Below are 14,668 nucleotides of genomic sequence, written 5' to 3' on the forward strand. Positions count from 1 at the left end.
ATACTCCAGCTTTGTGCTATAATGTGTATTTTGGCACTGCTGTACTACTCTAAAATACTCGGCCGGCGGCCTCGTGCCTACGACCGCAGCACAGCAGTGCCAATATTACACATTATAGCACAAATCTCAAGTGTATTATTGCTTAAATAAAAATCAGTGGCTATTTGAAAAGAGAAAAACGAGAGGGGAGAAAACCTAGGGAACTTTGGGCTAAAGTTTGGACAGCTCCAGCTTGTCATAGAAAGCATGTCCCCCCCTCTCCTATTATTCCAAACACATGATGACACGTAATATAAGTCCAGGAGACTTACAGAACATTAGATTTAAAAGGGGTGGTGCTTTAGGCATGTTGTTCCTCCCAAACTTATTTTATTACAACACTTGTTTAACTTGTTAACATACTGTAATTTCCGGGCTATAAGTCGCTATTTTTTCACATGCAGTTCAGTTAAAACATTGAAAATCTAAGCTTACTGTAATTAAACAAAAGTGCTTTACTCACCCTCTTAGTAGTAGCCGATTTAAGCTATCTACAAAAGCCAGGGATGCGCAGTGTCACTGATGTAAAAGCACCAAAATGTGTATTTGAGTACCAATAGCACCCCCTTGTGGAGAATCTTCAGCCTGCTAAATATGAGTAAGTGAGTAAATGAATGAGTGCTTTACTCAACCAAGAAATCTGTGAAGATTAATCCAGGGCTCATCAGGACAAAGAAGTATTGAAGGACTTCTTGCTGGCGCATCTGTGACCAAGACAGCAAAGTTTTTGTGATGCATCAAGAGCCACGGTATCCAGGGTAATGTCAGCATACCACCAAGAAGGACGGACCACATCCAACAGGATTAACTGTGGACGCTGTAAGAGGAAGCTGTCTGAAAGGGATGTTCGGGTGCTAACCCGGATTGTATCCAAAAAACATAAAACCACGGCTGATCAAATCACGACAGAATTCAATGTGCACCTCAACTCTCCTGTTTCCACCAGAACTGTCCTTCAGGACAGTAAATGATTGTGGTCTAAAACCAGGTGTTTCAGTTTCATTGTCCAACCCCTGTAGATATTTTTGACTGGTACAGTATATTCTGCTTCTTTATAGTAATTGGACATTTTTGGTGCTACACTGAGTGGTTTTCTTTTATATTCATTAATTCTGCATGTAATATGTATTTTCAGGTGTCCATCAACAATAAAGGCCTGGTGTACTCTGTTATTCTGCTACTAGCATCGGTCTTCCTTACTGTGAGTAACTTTCAGATATACTTATCGGGCATTAAAGAAGAACTCCGGTGTAAAACTGACTTCTGGTTTAGTAAAACATGATAAAGAATACTAACCTTTGATGAATAGCACACCTCTGTTCTCCCGCAGCTTTCTGAGATTCAGCAATTTTATTCTGTTTTCCAAGCACTCTTCAGACTGGGTAATATGGGGCATATTTTTGCCCCTGCAGATAAATCAATTTTTACACTGTTATCCAGCTCAAAGTAGCTCCACAGCTCATTAGTAGAATCCGGAGAGCCCTGACATTTAAACCGAGGCATTGATTACTTTAAAAGTGCACAAGGAGTTTATTAAAAATTACTGTTTACAACCTGTAGCATTAGCTACATCTCCGTGTGCCGCCATCACTGTACTGATCATGACTTCACCTTAAGATAGCGGTGCACGGAGATACAGGTTTTACACTACAGATTGTAAATAGTGGTTTCTGAGTCCCTTGTGGAGAACATTCAGCCTGCTAAACATGAGTAAGTAAGTGAATAAGTGAGAGAGTGTTGAGGTGCTATACTTACTTAAAATACACATTTAATCCTATTCTAATAAAAAATATTCATTTTTTGTTTATTGCGTAAATGGCAAGATGCTGCTTTAAGAAGATTTGTCCTTAATGGAATAAGGAAGAACAATTGAGCTTAATTATTTTAAAAGTGCACAAGAAGCATATAACTGTAGAAACCACTGTTTACGACCCGTAGCGTAACCTACGCTAGCCGGGAGATAAGGTTACGCTACGTTTTTTTTTTTAACAGTGTTTTTTGATAAGCTTCTTGTGCACATTTAAAGTTATCAATTCCTGGTTTTAAATCAGGGCTCTCCAGATTCTACCAATGAGGTGTGGAGCTACTTTGAGCCTGGATAACGGTGTAAAAAAAAGATTTATCTGCAGGGGCAAAATATGCCCCATATCATTTAGTCTAAAGCATGCTGGATCTCAGAAAGCTGCGGGAGAGCAGAGGTGTGCTATTCAACAAAGGTAAGTACTCTTCGACATGTTTTACTACACCCTAAGTCAATTTTACACCGGAGTTGTCCTTTAAATTTGATTTTAGACCACTACAGATCAGTAGACATCAGATTGATGCGTTTCTCTGTATGTATCAGGTCCTGAGCGTTCACCTGAACGGCTGGAAGCTGGACCGGCGATTGGGTCTGGGCCTCATGCTGCTCTACTCCGTCTTTCTCCTCTGCTCCATCCTCTTCGGTCAGCTCTAGAGCCTCCAGTGCAGGCGGCACCCTGACCCGCCCAGATCCATCCTTCACACCACTTCACTTCATCATTCAAGTTCCATTCATTTCGTGTGGTTTACACTGGATTTTTGTCATTCATTACCAGAACCGGACCCGAGACCGGTGGTACCAGAGACGATGGAGGAAAAGACTTTTAATAGATGGAACAGACTTTACTTTCAGAACTCGAGAGTCTGACTTCAGTCAGCTTAAAATCAGTTCAATAAGATCATTCAGAGCTAATCGTCTCATTCCTTCTCGGCCAAGATTAAAGAGGTGCTTCCTCTGGAGTTCTAGGTGAGTACTAGAAAAGTACTAATGGCTGACAAGACATTCTGACCTACCGGCTCACCTTCAGCGCTCATCTTCAATTTCAGTAGGTGGTCATTTCAGTAGTGGCCGATTTACAGTATCTACAAAAGCCAAGGATGCGCAGTGTCACTGATGCGAAGCACCAAAATGTGTATTTGAGTACCAATAAATAGCACCCCCTTGTGGAGAATGTTCAGCCTGCTAAACATGAGTGAGTGAGTGAATAAATGAATTAGTGAGTAATTGAGTAGCCAGAGCCTTGAGGTGCTATACTTCTTACACAAAATACACATAAATACATTTAAACCTATTCTAATTAATAAATCACCTCATAAGAGCAAGAGATATTGTTTTATGATTAGAAAACATTCATCCGTTGTTTATTGCGTAAATGGCAAGACGCTGCTCTAAGAAGATTTATCCTTAATGGAATAAGATGGAAAATGGAATAACAGTTTTATAACATTTAACAATTTGGTGTCAAAAAATGTACTCGTGTCGGTCGAGCATGCATGCACTTGCGTCCTCCAGGTACGGTTGGTTCATCTGGCTCCCACTTCTTGCCTCCAACCTCGGAATCTAGTTAGATTTATTTGTGTTCGTAAACCCGAGATGTTAAGTGATCTTGTTGTGTTGTAACTACAGTATATGTTTGCACTGACCGTAGCAATACTTCCGTAACTGTGGACAAAAAAAAACATCCCAATGTGTTTTGGATGTGAGACTCATTATTATTATTTAGGGTGTCTGAATATTTTGAATAATTGCGAAAGTGAGAAAGCGAGAGAGAGCGGGCGAGCGAGATAAGAGAGTAATAACTAGATGTGCGGAGATTTTAAACGAAGATGCAGTTTTGTTACTAGTATTCCTGCACAAAAAGAAAACATTCATATAGTTTTTTCCTTCACAGATTTTTAAAAATGACTCGTTAGGAAATACGACGTGGATTTTTAGCATTTGTAGAATAGCACTGTTACTATTTAAGACGTTTCTATTTGCAGTGAGTGTCACAATGTTTGATAAAAGTTCGTACGGGTTTTGTTATCATGGTTGTGTATGTTTAGGTACGATCAATGTTTATAAGACCAAGAAAACAAATCTTTAAAAAAAAAAAAAAGTTAAAATCTATCTATATATATATATAACTGTACAGCATTACTAGTATTAAAAGTACGAGTTTATCTTTATTGTTGCTAAATGTTTACTAAATTGACCTAGTTTTATAAAGAAAAAATATGTCAGAGCTTAGATTTGTGATGTTTTTAATATTTATAAAGACTGAAGAACAACAGCATCAACATCAGTATAACACAACTCTAAATACCTTACATTACCGGTTCTGCTCTGAGAGCTAACTGTACATACTTTGTGTTAGGGGTGGGCAATATAAGAGGACTGGATATTACTACAGTAATATATTTTATATGCTTAAAAGTTACACACCAAAACTGTAAAATAGAAAAATTATCTTTATCTGATTATAAATTGTAACAAACAAAATGGTACCAGCACCAGTCGAGCCATGTTTATCAAAATTGATAGAAAAAACTCTCAAATATTAAAATTAAAAATGAGAGATTTATCAACCATACTTACTTGATTAAATGAACACATGAAACACATGCACTCATTCCCAGTACTTTTTATTAGTTTGAGTCACAATATAACACTTAATATCATTTTATAAAGTTAGATAACTGACTAACTCTCCAAGCTTCTAAAACTGGCAGCCCAAATAATTAATCTACTTTTCCATTTATTATTATTATGACTTTATTCTCATGACTTTCCCTGGTAGTTTAGTGAACTTATTGGGTTTTACAATGTATGACTTGGAAATTAGAAGATAATTATTTAATAATTACACACAGAATGAGAATACTGTATTTTTCGCACTATAGGGCGCACCGGATTATAAGGCGCACCATCAATAAACGCCTATTTTCTGGTCTATTTTTATACATAAGGCACACTGGATTATAAAGTGCATTTTATGTCACACTAGTAACTAATAACTAGTAGTAGGAACAGGGGTGTCACCATGTTTTCCTTCTAATTCAGCAGGTCTTTCTGCTGGATGGTGATACCTGTAAAGCTAAGCTAAGTTAAGCAAACAAAGCTGTAATTCTTAAAAAAATAAAATAAAATAAAAATTTTAGATGAGTCAGACAAGTCAAACGAGTGCTGGATATTAATCTACAAAGAGTTCTCCCCTGAAAACTGTTTATTTGGGTGAGTAAAGCTCTTCTGTGTATTTACAGTAAGCTCAGATTTACAGATTTCCACTAAAGCTGGAGCATTAGCATTAGCCGCTAACTGCTAACGGTTAGGGGCCAGTGCAAATCAACAGCGCTACACTGAGGAACCCTGAGTGTTCCATTAAGCCAGGGTGATATTAGCTAGCTGTTTGTCCCATGTAGCTTGTTTTAACACGGTAAACACACAAACTACAGTCTGATATACTCACCTCTGAACAGTGAAAAAGCTAACACTGTGGTTAGCGGCTAATGCTAATGCTGCTTTTAGCAGTGCTAGCCGGAGTTATCAGCAGGGTACTCACCTCTAAAGGCCAAAACAGCTAGCGCTTAGCACGGTTAGCGGCTAATGCTAATACTGCTGAAAAACTAAACTAAAACTCCTGTATAATGCTGTACCTTAGCAAAGTGTCTTTACTGCTCCTTAATACCTGACAGATAAAATTCATACATAAGGCGCATCAGATTATTGGAAAGGCGTACTGATGATTTTTGGGTAAATTAAAGGATTTTAAATGATCCTTATAGAGCAAAAAAAATTATTATTAAAGAAAATTACATTTCTATTTATTATATTTTACGAATAATGCTTTAACTCTTAAAAGGCATTGGCCCATATACCGGCTACAAGAGTACATGATACAAAAACTTCCTTTTTCTCTGCAGTAAAATAAGTAATGCTAATGCTGCTTTAGCAGTGCTAGCCGGAATTAGCAGCAGGGTACTCACCTCTGAAGGGCAAAACAGGTAGCGCTTAGCACGGTTAGCGGCTAATGCTAATACTGCTGAAAAACTAAACTGAAACTCCTGTATAATGCTGTACCTTAGCAATGTGTCTTTACTGCTCCTTAATACCGGACAGATACAATTCATACATAAGGCGCAACGGATTATTGAAAAGGCGCACTGATGATTTTTGAGAAATTAAAGAATTGTAAGTGCACCTTATAGTGCGAAAAGTCCCTGAGCATTAAAGAAAATTACATTTCTATGTATTCTATTTTACAAATGATGTTTTAACCTCTTAACAAGCCTTGGCCTGTTTACTGGCTACAAGAGTAGATGATACAAAATCCCTTTATCTCTGCAGTAAAATAAGTTATTTACTAAACACTGACCAGATGGTGGCACAAGCGACCAAACAAACCACAAATTTGAGTATTATCCTTTTAAAAATTATGATATTCACTATATTACCATAGTTTAATGTGTAGTTTCACTGCTGTGCTGAGAATAGTCCATCATTTTGTAATGTTCAAGAAGTATCGGTCATACATGCAATAAAGAATATTGTAATATAATTAACTGAAAAGGCAAAGCACTCTCATATTGCCCACCCTGACTTATATTACACTGATTTATAGGTTTTCTTTCCACATTTGTCCAAATGTTTTTTTGTTTATTTTATTCCACAGCAGATAGATGCCTCAGTTGATGATGTATATATTTATTTCAGAGACAAAGCGTTTATTCTCAGACTGTTCTTTGTAATGATTCTTGAATATGGATGGTATTTAAAATAGGATCTAATATATATATAGCGTCACTCACCGTATCAGAGACATTTTCTACACTGTATTACTGTCACACTTCTACTTTTACCCCTCAGTTGGGGGCTGTACATTTATTTACATTCACCTTTATTTTGAGTAGACATGAGAATATTCCAGAGTGTTTACTTGTTTACTCCCCTCCCACTCTTACAGCTTTTTATTTGGTGTGTTATTTTATTTTCTGATATTAAGAGTCCCGGTGTGCTCGTCTTATTTTCAGAATTCAGTGATCATCGCTGTCTCGTGCTGTCTGGCTTTAAAATGAGGGACTGAAAGGGTTTTAACTGCTGATTCTCTCTCTGAAATCAAGAAATCACATGACATCACAACACATCGCAGCAACGACAAAAAAGAGGGAAGTGTATCAATGTAGACTCGAATAAAGTAACTCTTAGAAAACTTTGTATGTTGTTGAGTGCAATAAACAGACCTTATGTGCAATAAGACTCATGCTGCCCTTGTACATCTGTGTACGAATGCTATAGAGTGGCATATATAATGCCAGAGAGAGCAAGGCCAATTGTGCTCTCTCAGACGCCGGCTGCTGATGTCAAGCTGAATGACCGGGATTTGCGCGACCTTGTCTGCTTCTCTTTGTGCTGCGGCGAGCAGCTTCTCACTGTGGCAGGGATTAGCCTCAAGAACCACCAAGGCAGTCACGAAACCCTTAAAAGATTTAAAGGAATTAATGAATGAATGAGAGTAAGAGTGTGTGTAAGAGTGATGTGGGGAAAGAGCACCATCTACACACCCAGTTAGTGTTTTTCAGCCAACGTGGAACCGCCCCTATCTGGTTTGCGAACCTAAATTTGAAGCGTTTGCTGTGTTTCTACCAAAGTAGGTCCAAAACCAGGAACGTTTATTTACAGAGGAAACCGAAGACTACTTGGTTCTTCAATGGGAATTTTACTGGAACAGGAACCAGACTTCTTTTGGAAGAAAGGCGCTAAAACAGAGAGCAAGGGCAATTGTCCTTTCTCGGACTCTGGCTGCTGGTGGCATAACTGGGATTTGAACAAGCGATCTCTTGATCATAATGGCAGCCTTTTATTCTGAGGGACCACTCAAAATACCTAAATTAAATATTCAATATACAATACTTGAATAGAAATCTTCAAGATGGTCTCTGCTTGGTCCAGCAGGCTAAACCCTGCCACTATGATCAGGAGAGGTTCAAATCCTGTTCATGTAGCTTGCCATCAGCTGCCGGAGCCCTGAGAGAGCAGAATTGGTCTTGCTCTCTCTGGGTGGTTAGATGGCGCTCTTTCCCCTTATCACTCCTAGGATGATGTCGATCAGCACAGGGCGTCTGTGAGCTGATGTATCAGAACCGAGTCGCTGCGCTTTCCTCAGAGTGCACTGTGATGCTACTCGGTAATGCTGCATCAGCAGCAGTTTAAAAAGAGGTGGAGTCCTAATGAGTGGGTGGGTAATTGGCTATGTAAATTGGGGAGAAAATAGGGGAAAAAAGAAATCCTCAAGATTTCTGTTGTAATTGTTTAGTTATATAGAAGCTCACCTTTAAAATGAAGATAAAATGTCTATTTGTTTGAATATATTGAAAAAGAAAAAAGGTTATAATGAGGTGTCCTAATATTTTCACATCACAGTATGTCAGTAGTATCTGAATGCCCTTTGGTTTGGCTGCACAATGTTCTAAGTGTGACTAATTACCAGCTATGTGACAAATGACTGGTGACTCGCCCCATCACAGCTCTGCTCCTGACTGTCACATTTAATAGATCAGACTCTGAGCTGGAGGAACATCACTGCAGTACAGCAGCTCCCTCTGTCGTTAACTGGGGTTTAACACCACCACACACACTGGAGGCTGTGGTTTACTCAATGTACAGAAAGAGAAAAAAGACATGTATATACACAACTCTGGAAAAATTAAAGAGACCACTTCAGTTTATGAATCAGTTCCTCTAATTTTGCTATTTATAGGTATATGTTTGAGTAAAATGAACATTGTTGTTTTATTCTATAATCTACAGACATTTCTACAAATTCCAAATAAAAATATTGTCATTTAGAGCATTTACATTCAGAAAATGAAAAATGGCTGAAATAACAAAAGATGCAGAGCTTTCAGACCTTAAATAATGCAAAGAAACCAAGTGCATATCAATAAACTTTTAAAAATTCAGAATCAAAATTTGGTGGAATAACCCTGGTTTTTAAGTACAGTGTTCATGCATCTTGGCATCATGTTCTCCTCAACGAGTCTTACACATTGCTTTTGAATAAACTTTATGCCACTCCTGGTGCAAAAAATTCAAGCAGTTCAGCTCAGTTTGATGGCTGATATAACAATTTACAGTAAGGGTAAATTAATTTACAGTAAAGGTATATTAATTAACAGTACATACAGCAAAATGTCTCAAATAATTAGTTAAGACATTCTTTTTACTAATGTCTCAATTCATTATTATTTACAACAGTCTTAAGCATTAAACGTTAGTCATGTTTAATAATGTGTTAAAGGTCTCATTTAATTGTTTTTTCATTCATTTTAAAATTTCTAGGTTTGGTCTCTAGTATGAATGAATTGTTAAAAAAAAGTGCTCAGGTGATTCTATTTAGCCCTGCTTTAGATTACTAATTCGTGGTCTCTGAAGAAAGACAGGGTTTAGGCTCTTGCTCATAAATATTCATACATGCAAACATATCGCCTCTGATTGGCTAACAGCACTGCAGCCGAGAACGCCTACCCGCAGCAGCACGAATAACCCTCGACTCGCGGCCAAGACGACACTATGCCCTCTGCCAACCAACCCCCCTCACTGCGGCATTGATAACGTTTCTTTCAGCTAAATTATCGCTACTAAACTCTTTCCTCTGACTTGGTGATTGGGTGCTTGGGCAGTTTTCCCACATCAAAGCCCCAGAGTCCGCTATAGATCATAAAATCCGACTTGAACGGTGCTTTGACCAGTGTTCTGTCGAGTTGAGCTTCCTTGTCAATTTTATTTAAGGTCTCTGTAAAATATGAATCATCCGGAGATCAGATTTAAATCTACAGTTACTTACACAAGATAGCGAACGTTAACTAGCTCTGTAAACAGAAGCTGTTTGCTCCTCCTTAGCTGTAGCTCCTAATGCTGCAGCCCAGGTTCAGCCCTACCCTGCCTCGCCGAGGTGGGCGAGGCCATGAACTCCTCACTGGTTGACGTAGACACCCAACATCTCTCTGATCAACTGGTATTTCTGAGGATTTTCTTTTACTAGCTACTGAAGACAATAAAGACTGAGAAACAGTTTTATATGCAGGATGCATATACAAATAGACCTACAGTATTTCACATAGTACAAGAAAAAATGGATTTTAGCGGAAGGAGACCATTAACTAGTTGATTTAACCGTTTAACAGTTTTTATTACTGACGAATGTACGGTTACCCTTTATGTAAAGTGTTACCAATCATTTCAATCATCAGCCATTAATATGAATTAGCAGTAAAAAATAAAAAAAATAATGGATAGATAATTTTCTATATTCAAATACACAGTTTCAAATTTTCAATTTGCAGTTTTGGTTGATAACCTTGTTTTCATTACCTAATAAAATAATCTTATTCAAGGTATATTTGAAGGCTCACGCAGCTCTAACACTCCTCCTAACGTACAGTTCCAGCCTGTACGTGACAATCAGGATACCCTAACCCTAGACAAGAAGACACAAAACAGTGGGGTAGGGCCAAGTGTAAAATATGATTGGGCCCATTGAGTTTTTCCAAAGAAGCAAGCCCCTCTACATGTCTAAAAAAAAAGAAAGGTAAGGAGTCGACGTTGTTTTAATTTAGGTTTGTTTTTATTTGAAGGTTAAAGTTAATCCCATGCTGTGTTTTCAGTAAGAATACAGACGGTGCTTGTTGGCTCCGGTCAGAATATCCAGTAGTACAAATCAGATTCAAGTTACACATACTGAACAAACGGATGAGAGAACAAAAAAATAAAATAAAAACAGAGAGCAAGAGAGAGATAGAGATACAGAGAGAGAAGGAGCAAGGGAGAGGCAAAAAAAAGAGGGCAAAGAAGTAGTCAATGAATGAATGAGATGTTTAAAATAAAAACAAGGAGGGAAAAGGAAGGATTTGTTTTAATTCATTTTACGCCCAAAAAATAAAAAACAGCCAATACGTTCCTGCTTAGGGTTTATATCTGAACCGTGTGAGACGCTGACGAGTTCCCTTGTCTGTGTTTCTATTAATGAAGCTACATACGTACTACAAGCCATTCACTGAAGAGAAAGAGAGAGAGAGAGAGAAATAGAGAGAGAGAGAGAGAGAGAGAGAGAGGAAAAAGAAAGGTTTATATAAAAGTGTTGGAGGAGCATTGTTCTGGTACAGTTATGTATGCATAGAGGGCTATGAGCACAAACCAACTGGAGGTTGGGGATGCGTTCAAGGCATTGAGACGTTTATGACGATTACGACGCATCTGAGAGCCAAAACCTGCTTTGAAAGCCACACAGGAGGCCAATCAGAGACAGAGGGCACTTTAATTCATTTTTTTTAAAAAGGAAAACAATAATAGCCGTCCCTTTAAAAGCAAAAACAGGCTGTTTCATCTCCCAGAACCGACAGTCGAGATCCACCACGGGCATGATCATCCCAACCGTCAAGAAACAGTAGGCAACCATGTGATCACCAAAAAATTTAATCCTTCCAAAAAAATCACATGACAGCAACTTCAATAGTGTACCACCGTCCTGCTGAACTGCAGACTGAGTTAAAAGCAAAAAAAGTGAGACATAAAATAAAGCCCACACACACACACCACACACTCACACACACACCACACTCAGACACTAAACCAGCACAGGGAACTTCTCAGCCACGCCTATATATATATATATATATATATATATATATATATATATATATATATATATATATATATATATTCAAATATATTTAATAATTCCAGCGACCAAACAAACAATTTAAATTTACCTGTGAATCTGACTGAGCCAAGCGAAAGATAAAAAGGGGAGAAAGTAAGGGAAAGAAAATAACATTTAAAAATGCCCAGGGCAGAACCCAAAAGAGCAGACAGCTAGACAGAGACATACCAGAGCAAAAGAGAGAGAGGGAGGAAGAGAGGGAAACGGTATGACAGAAAGAAATAGAAGGATAAACGAGAAACGAGCGAGTGAGCGCCGGACTAGAGGGCGACTTCTGAGCTCTTTCTGTCTGACACCATGGACACCTGAGGGGGGGGTTAAAGAGGGAGATTGGGAAGGGGGGGGGGGGTATTAGGGACAAGAGATTTGGGTGTATATATTTATGAGAGAGAGAGAAGACAGAGAGAGAGAGAGAGAAGAGAGAGAGAGAAGAGAGAAAAAAATTCATATTGGCTGCGATGTCTCACTGGTTCTCATCTTCCACATCTTGCAGTGCTTCTTTATTCTGTTCTTCACCTGTGATGGAAGGAGAGAAAGAGAGAGAGAGAGCACATTAGAAAAAAAAACAACATATTAAAACGGATTCTGCTACTATGGGTGCAATAACCACTTGTTAGATTTCAATAAAACCCAAATAATTAAACAACAGATTCAGACCAATTGGCTGTGTTCACACTGCACTGGTCAATGTGGTTCAAATCCAGTGTTTTCCAAATGTTACAGTGTAAACAGTATAAAACTATAGATGGGCCAATCAGTGTTTGAAGGCCGATACCATTCTTCAGCGGGGACAACTAAGTTAACTAAGTTAAGTAAAGCTAAGCAAAGTAAACAAAACTGTAATTAAAAAAAAAACTCTGTCGGGCTAATGCCACCCAACAGCGCTACACTGAGAAACCTTGAGTGTTCCGTTTAGCCAGGGTGATATTAGCTAGTGGTTCGTCCCACATAACTTGTTTTAACATGGTAAACACGCAGACTAGAGTCCAATATACTCTCATCTCTGAATGACAAAAGAGCTGGTGTGGTTAGTGGCTAATGCTAATGCTGCTCCAGGAGTGCTAGCCAGGGTTAGCAGCAGGCAATCAGCCAGTAATTCTCAACTCTGAACGTGGAAATAGCGGTTAGCGGCTAATGCTATACTGAAACTCCTGTATAACGCTGTACTTCACTTGCTTATGTACGACACATAACCGCAAGAGCGGTTATTCAAACATCGGCCACCTTACTACCCGTTTTCTATAGTCATCTTACTGCTTAAAATATTTATACATCTTAGTCAATATAGGTCAAGTTACTATCCTAATAATAACAACAATAGTCTAACACTCTGGCTGAGATCCAGCTGAGATAATGAGTTGTGAATCCCTATTAAGAACAGCACTGTGGAGCTTAAAGTGAATTCCTTCAGCTGCTGCTGCTGTAAGGTGGGTGGGTGTTGAATGTGGTCCACAGCTCTTGGTGTTGAGTGTGGTTAGTGGTGTTTGTTAGTCTGCTACCCACTGGGCTTAAAGATGAACTGTAGAGATGTCCATATAAAACACATTAAAAGTGAGAAGTCAAATGGGCTTTGTTGGGAAACCTACACATTACATCTACAGAGGTTTTAAACCCATAGTCATTAGTGTGTAGAGTCCGTCCCTCCAAGAGCAGGTGTGGAGTAGGGGGGGATAATATAACAATAAAACAATATCACGATATTTCATGGCAGTTTCGCGATAACGATACTTTTGGCGATATGACAAAACACTGAATTTAAAAAATATTTAAAGAACACACATATTGCACTGCCTTTGTCTTAACTAGTCAATGATCCAGAATAAAGGATTAAAGTAAAATTAATGATACTGGACATTCGCTTACTTGTCTCTAGTAGATATATAATGGGAAATAAGAACAGTGTGATTTTTTCTTTTGCCAAAATCAGTACAAAAAGTAGTACCCTGATGTGAATTAGGGGTGGGTAATATGGAACAATATTTCAGGGTATAATATTGGTTCATGATATTCAAAAATGTTAGCCATATTATTGTGTACGATAAGATATGGCACACCCCTAGTGTGGAGCTCTGCAGTCACTGATCAACAGTGTTTTGTTTTTTTTGGCACTATGCTCCTTATTACTTAAACCTGGAATCACCACAGTGAACCTGTTATAGCCACCCATTCCTACACTAATGCTTTTAAAGGCAGACTGCATGAATGATGCATGATTTTACACACATGAATTCAGCGTTGGCACTGAATGAAACACCAGAATTCAAAATTCAGCATTGTGTCCCAATATTTTTGTCCTTATAGTTTACACACTATACAAACACTTGCATTTGAACTAATTATTTATCCATGCACTCATCCACATAACCAATCACTCACTCACTCTGAGTGAACAAGCAGGCAGGGCTGTGCTGCGTATGACGTGAACGTGATTTAGGGTGTCAAACTCCGTCACTCAAGGTCACCCGGTCTCCAGATTATAGAGTAATTTTACCAGCTGCACAGCTCGGTCTCGGAGCAGCGAGCTGCGCTGTAGCGTAGCCATGGAGACTGTGTGGCTGACTGCCATGCGGTAATGTGTGTTAAGGGAATTAGCAAAGTGTGACAAAAGGCCCAGAAACAAGAGGGACGAGAATAGCAGCCGGTGACGTAGCGCTCGTTAGCCTAGCTCCTGGGTGACGGTGGCGCTCAGCCTAGTTCTCTGTTAGCAGGAATGCTGCGCTAGCACAGAGACAGGGGTGAAAGCTCGGGTGAAAGTGTGAGAAAGTGGTGCGCAGTGTGATCGGTCCAGATGCAGCTTCAGTAAGACTGAGGATTTACATCCACACAAACATTCACACATACAGTGTTCAATGTCCAGTTAAAATATTATGACCACCACTGCCACATTGTTACAAAGACTGTAGTTCTGAAGTATCTGTTTCTCTGTATACTTTATTATTATCCTCATTTCATCCTGTTCTTCAATACTCAGGACCCCAAAGCAGAGTGGATCAGACACGGCAGTGTTGCTGGAGTTTTTAAACACATTTCACTCGATTAGACACTCCTACCTATATCTGCTCCACCTTGTAGATAAAGTAAAGTCAGAGACAGAAGCTCTCAATCTGTTGCTGCACTGTTTAAAGTGTTGG

At 38.8% G+C, this 14,668-nt stretch overlaps 2 protein-coding genes across 4 annotated transcripts in view; one reads left to right on the forward strand and one right to left on the reverse strand.

Moving 5' to 3' along the window:
- LOC103046272 (sodium/potassium/calcium exchanger 3) overlaps window positions 1-7,075 on the forward strand; it is an 86,972-nt gene extending 79,897 nt beyond the window's left edge. Inside the window, exons 16-17 of the mRNA XM_022665789.2 lie at window positions 1,175-1,240; window positions 2,384-7,075. Coding sequence (XP_022521510.1) covers window positions 1,175-1,240; window positions 2,384-2,494 — 177 coding nt within the window. The 3' untranslated portion in view covers window positions 2,495-7,075. The remainder of the gene's footprint in view (window positions 1-1,174; window positions 1,241-2,383) is intronic.
- A 3,345-nt stretch (window positions 7,076-10,420) lies between these two features.
- The window catches only part of ywhae2 (tyrosine 3-monooxygenase/tryptophan 5-monooxygenase activation protein, epsilon polypeptide 2), a 35,688-nt gene continuing 31,440 nt past the window's right edge, over window positions 10,421-14,668 (reverse strand). For all 3 annotated transcript variants that reach the window (XM_049467516.1, XM_007229650.3, XM_049467523.1), the window contains one exon: window positions 10,421-12,053. Coding sequence is in view for 2 of the 3 variants with exons in the window: in XM_007229650.3 (XP_007229712.1) it covers window positions 12,001-12,053 (53 nt within the window). In the remaining variant the exon portion in view is untranslated. The remainder of the gene's footprint in view (window positions 12,054-14,668) is intronic.

This window comes from Astyanax mexicanus, chromosome 1 (genome assembly GCF_023375975.1).
Source record: "Astyanax mexicanus isolate ESR-SI-001 chromosome 1, AstMex3_surface, whole genome shotgun sequence".
Lineage (NCBI taxonomy): Eukaryota > Metazoa > Chordata > Actinopteri > Characiformes > Acestrorhamphidae > Astyanax > Astyanax mexicanus.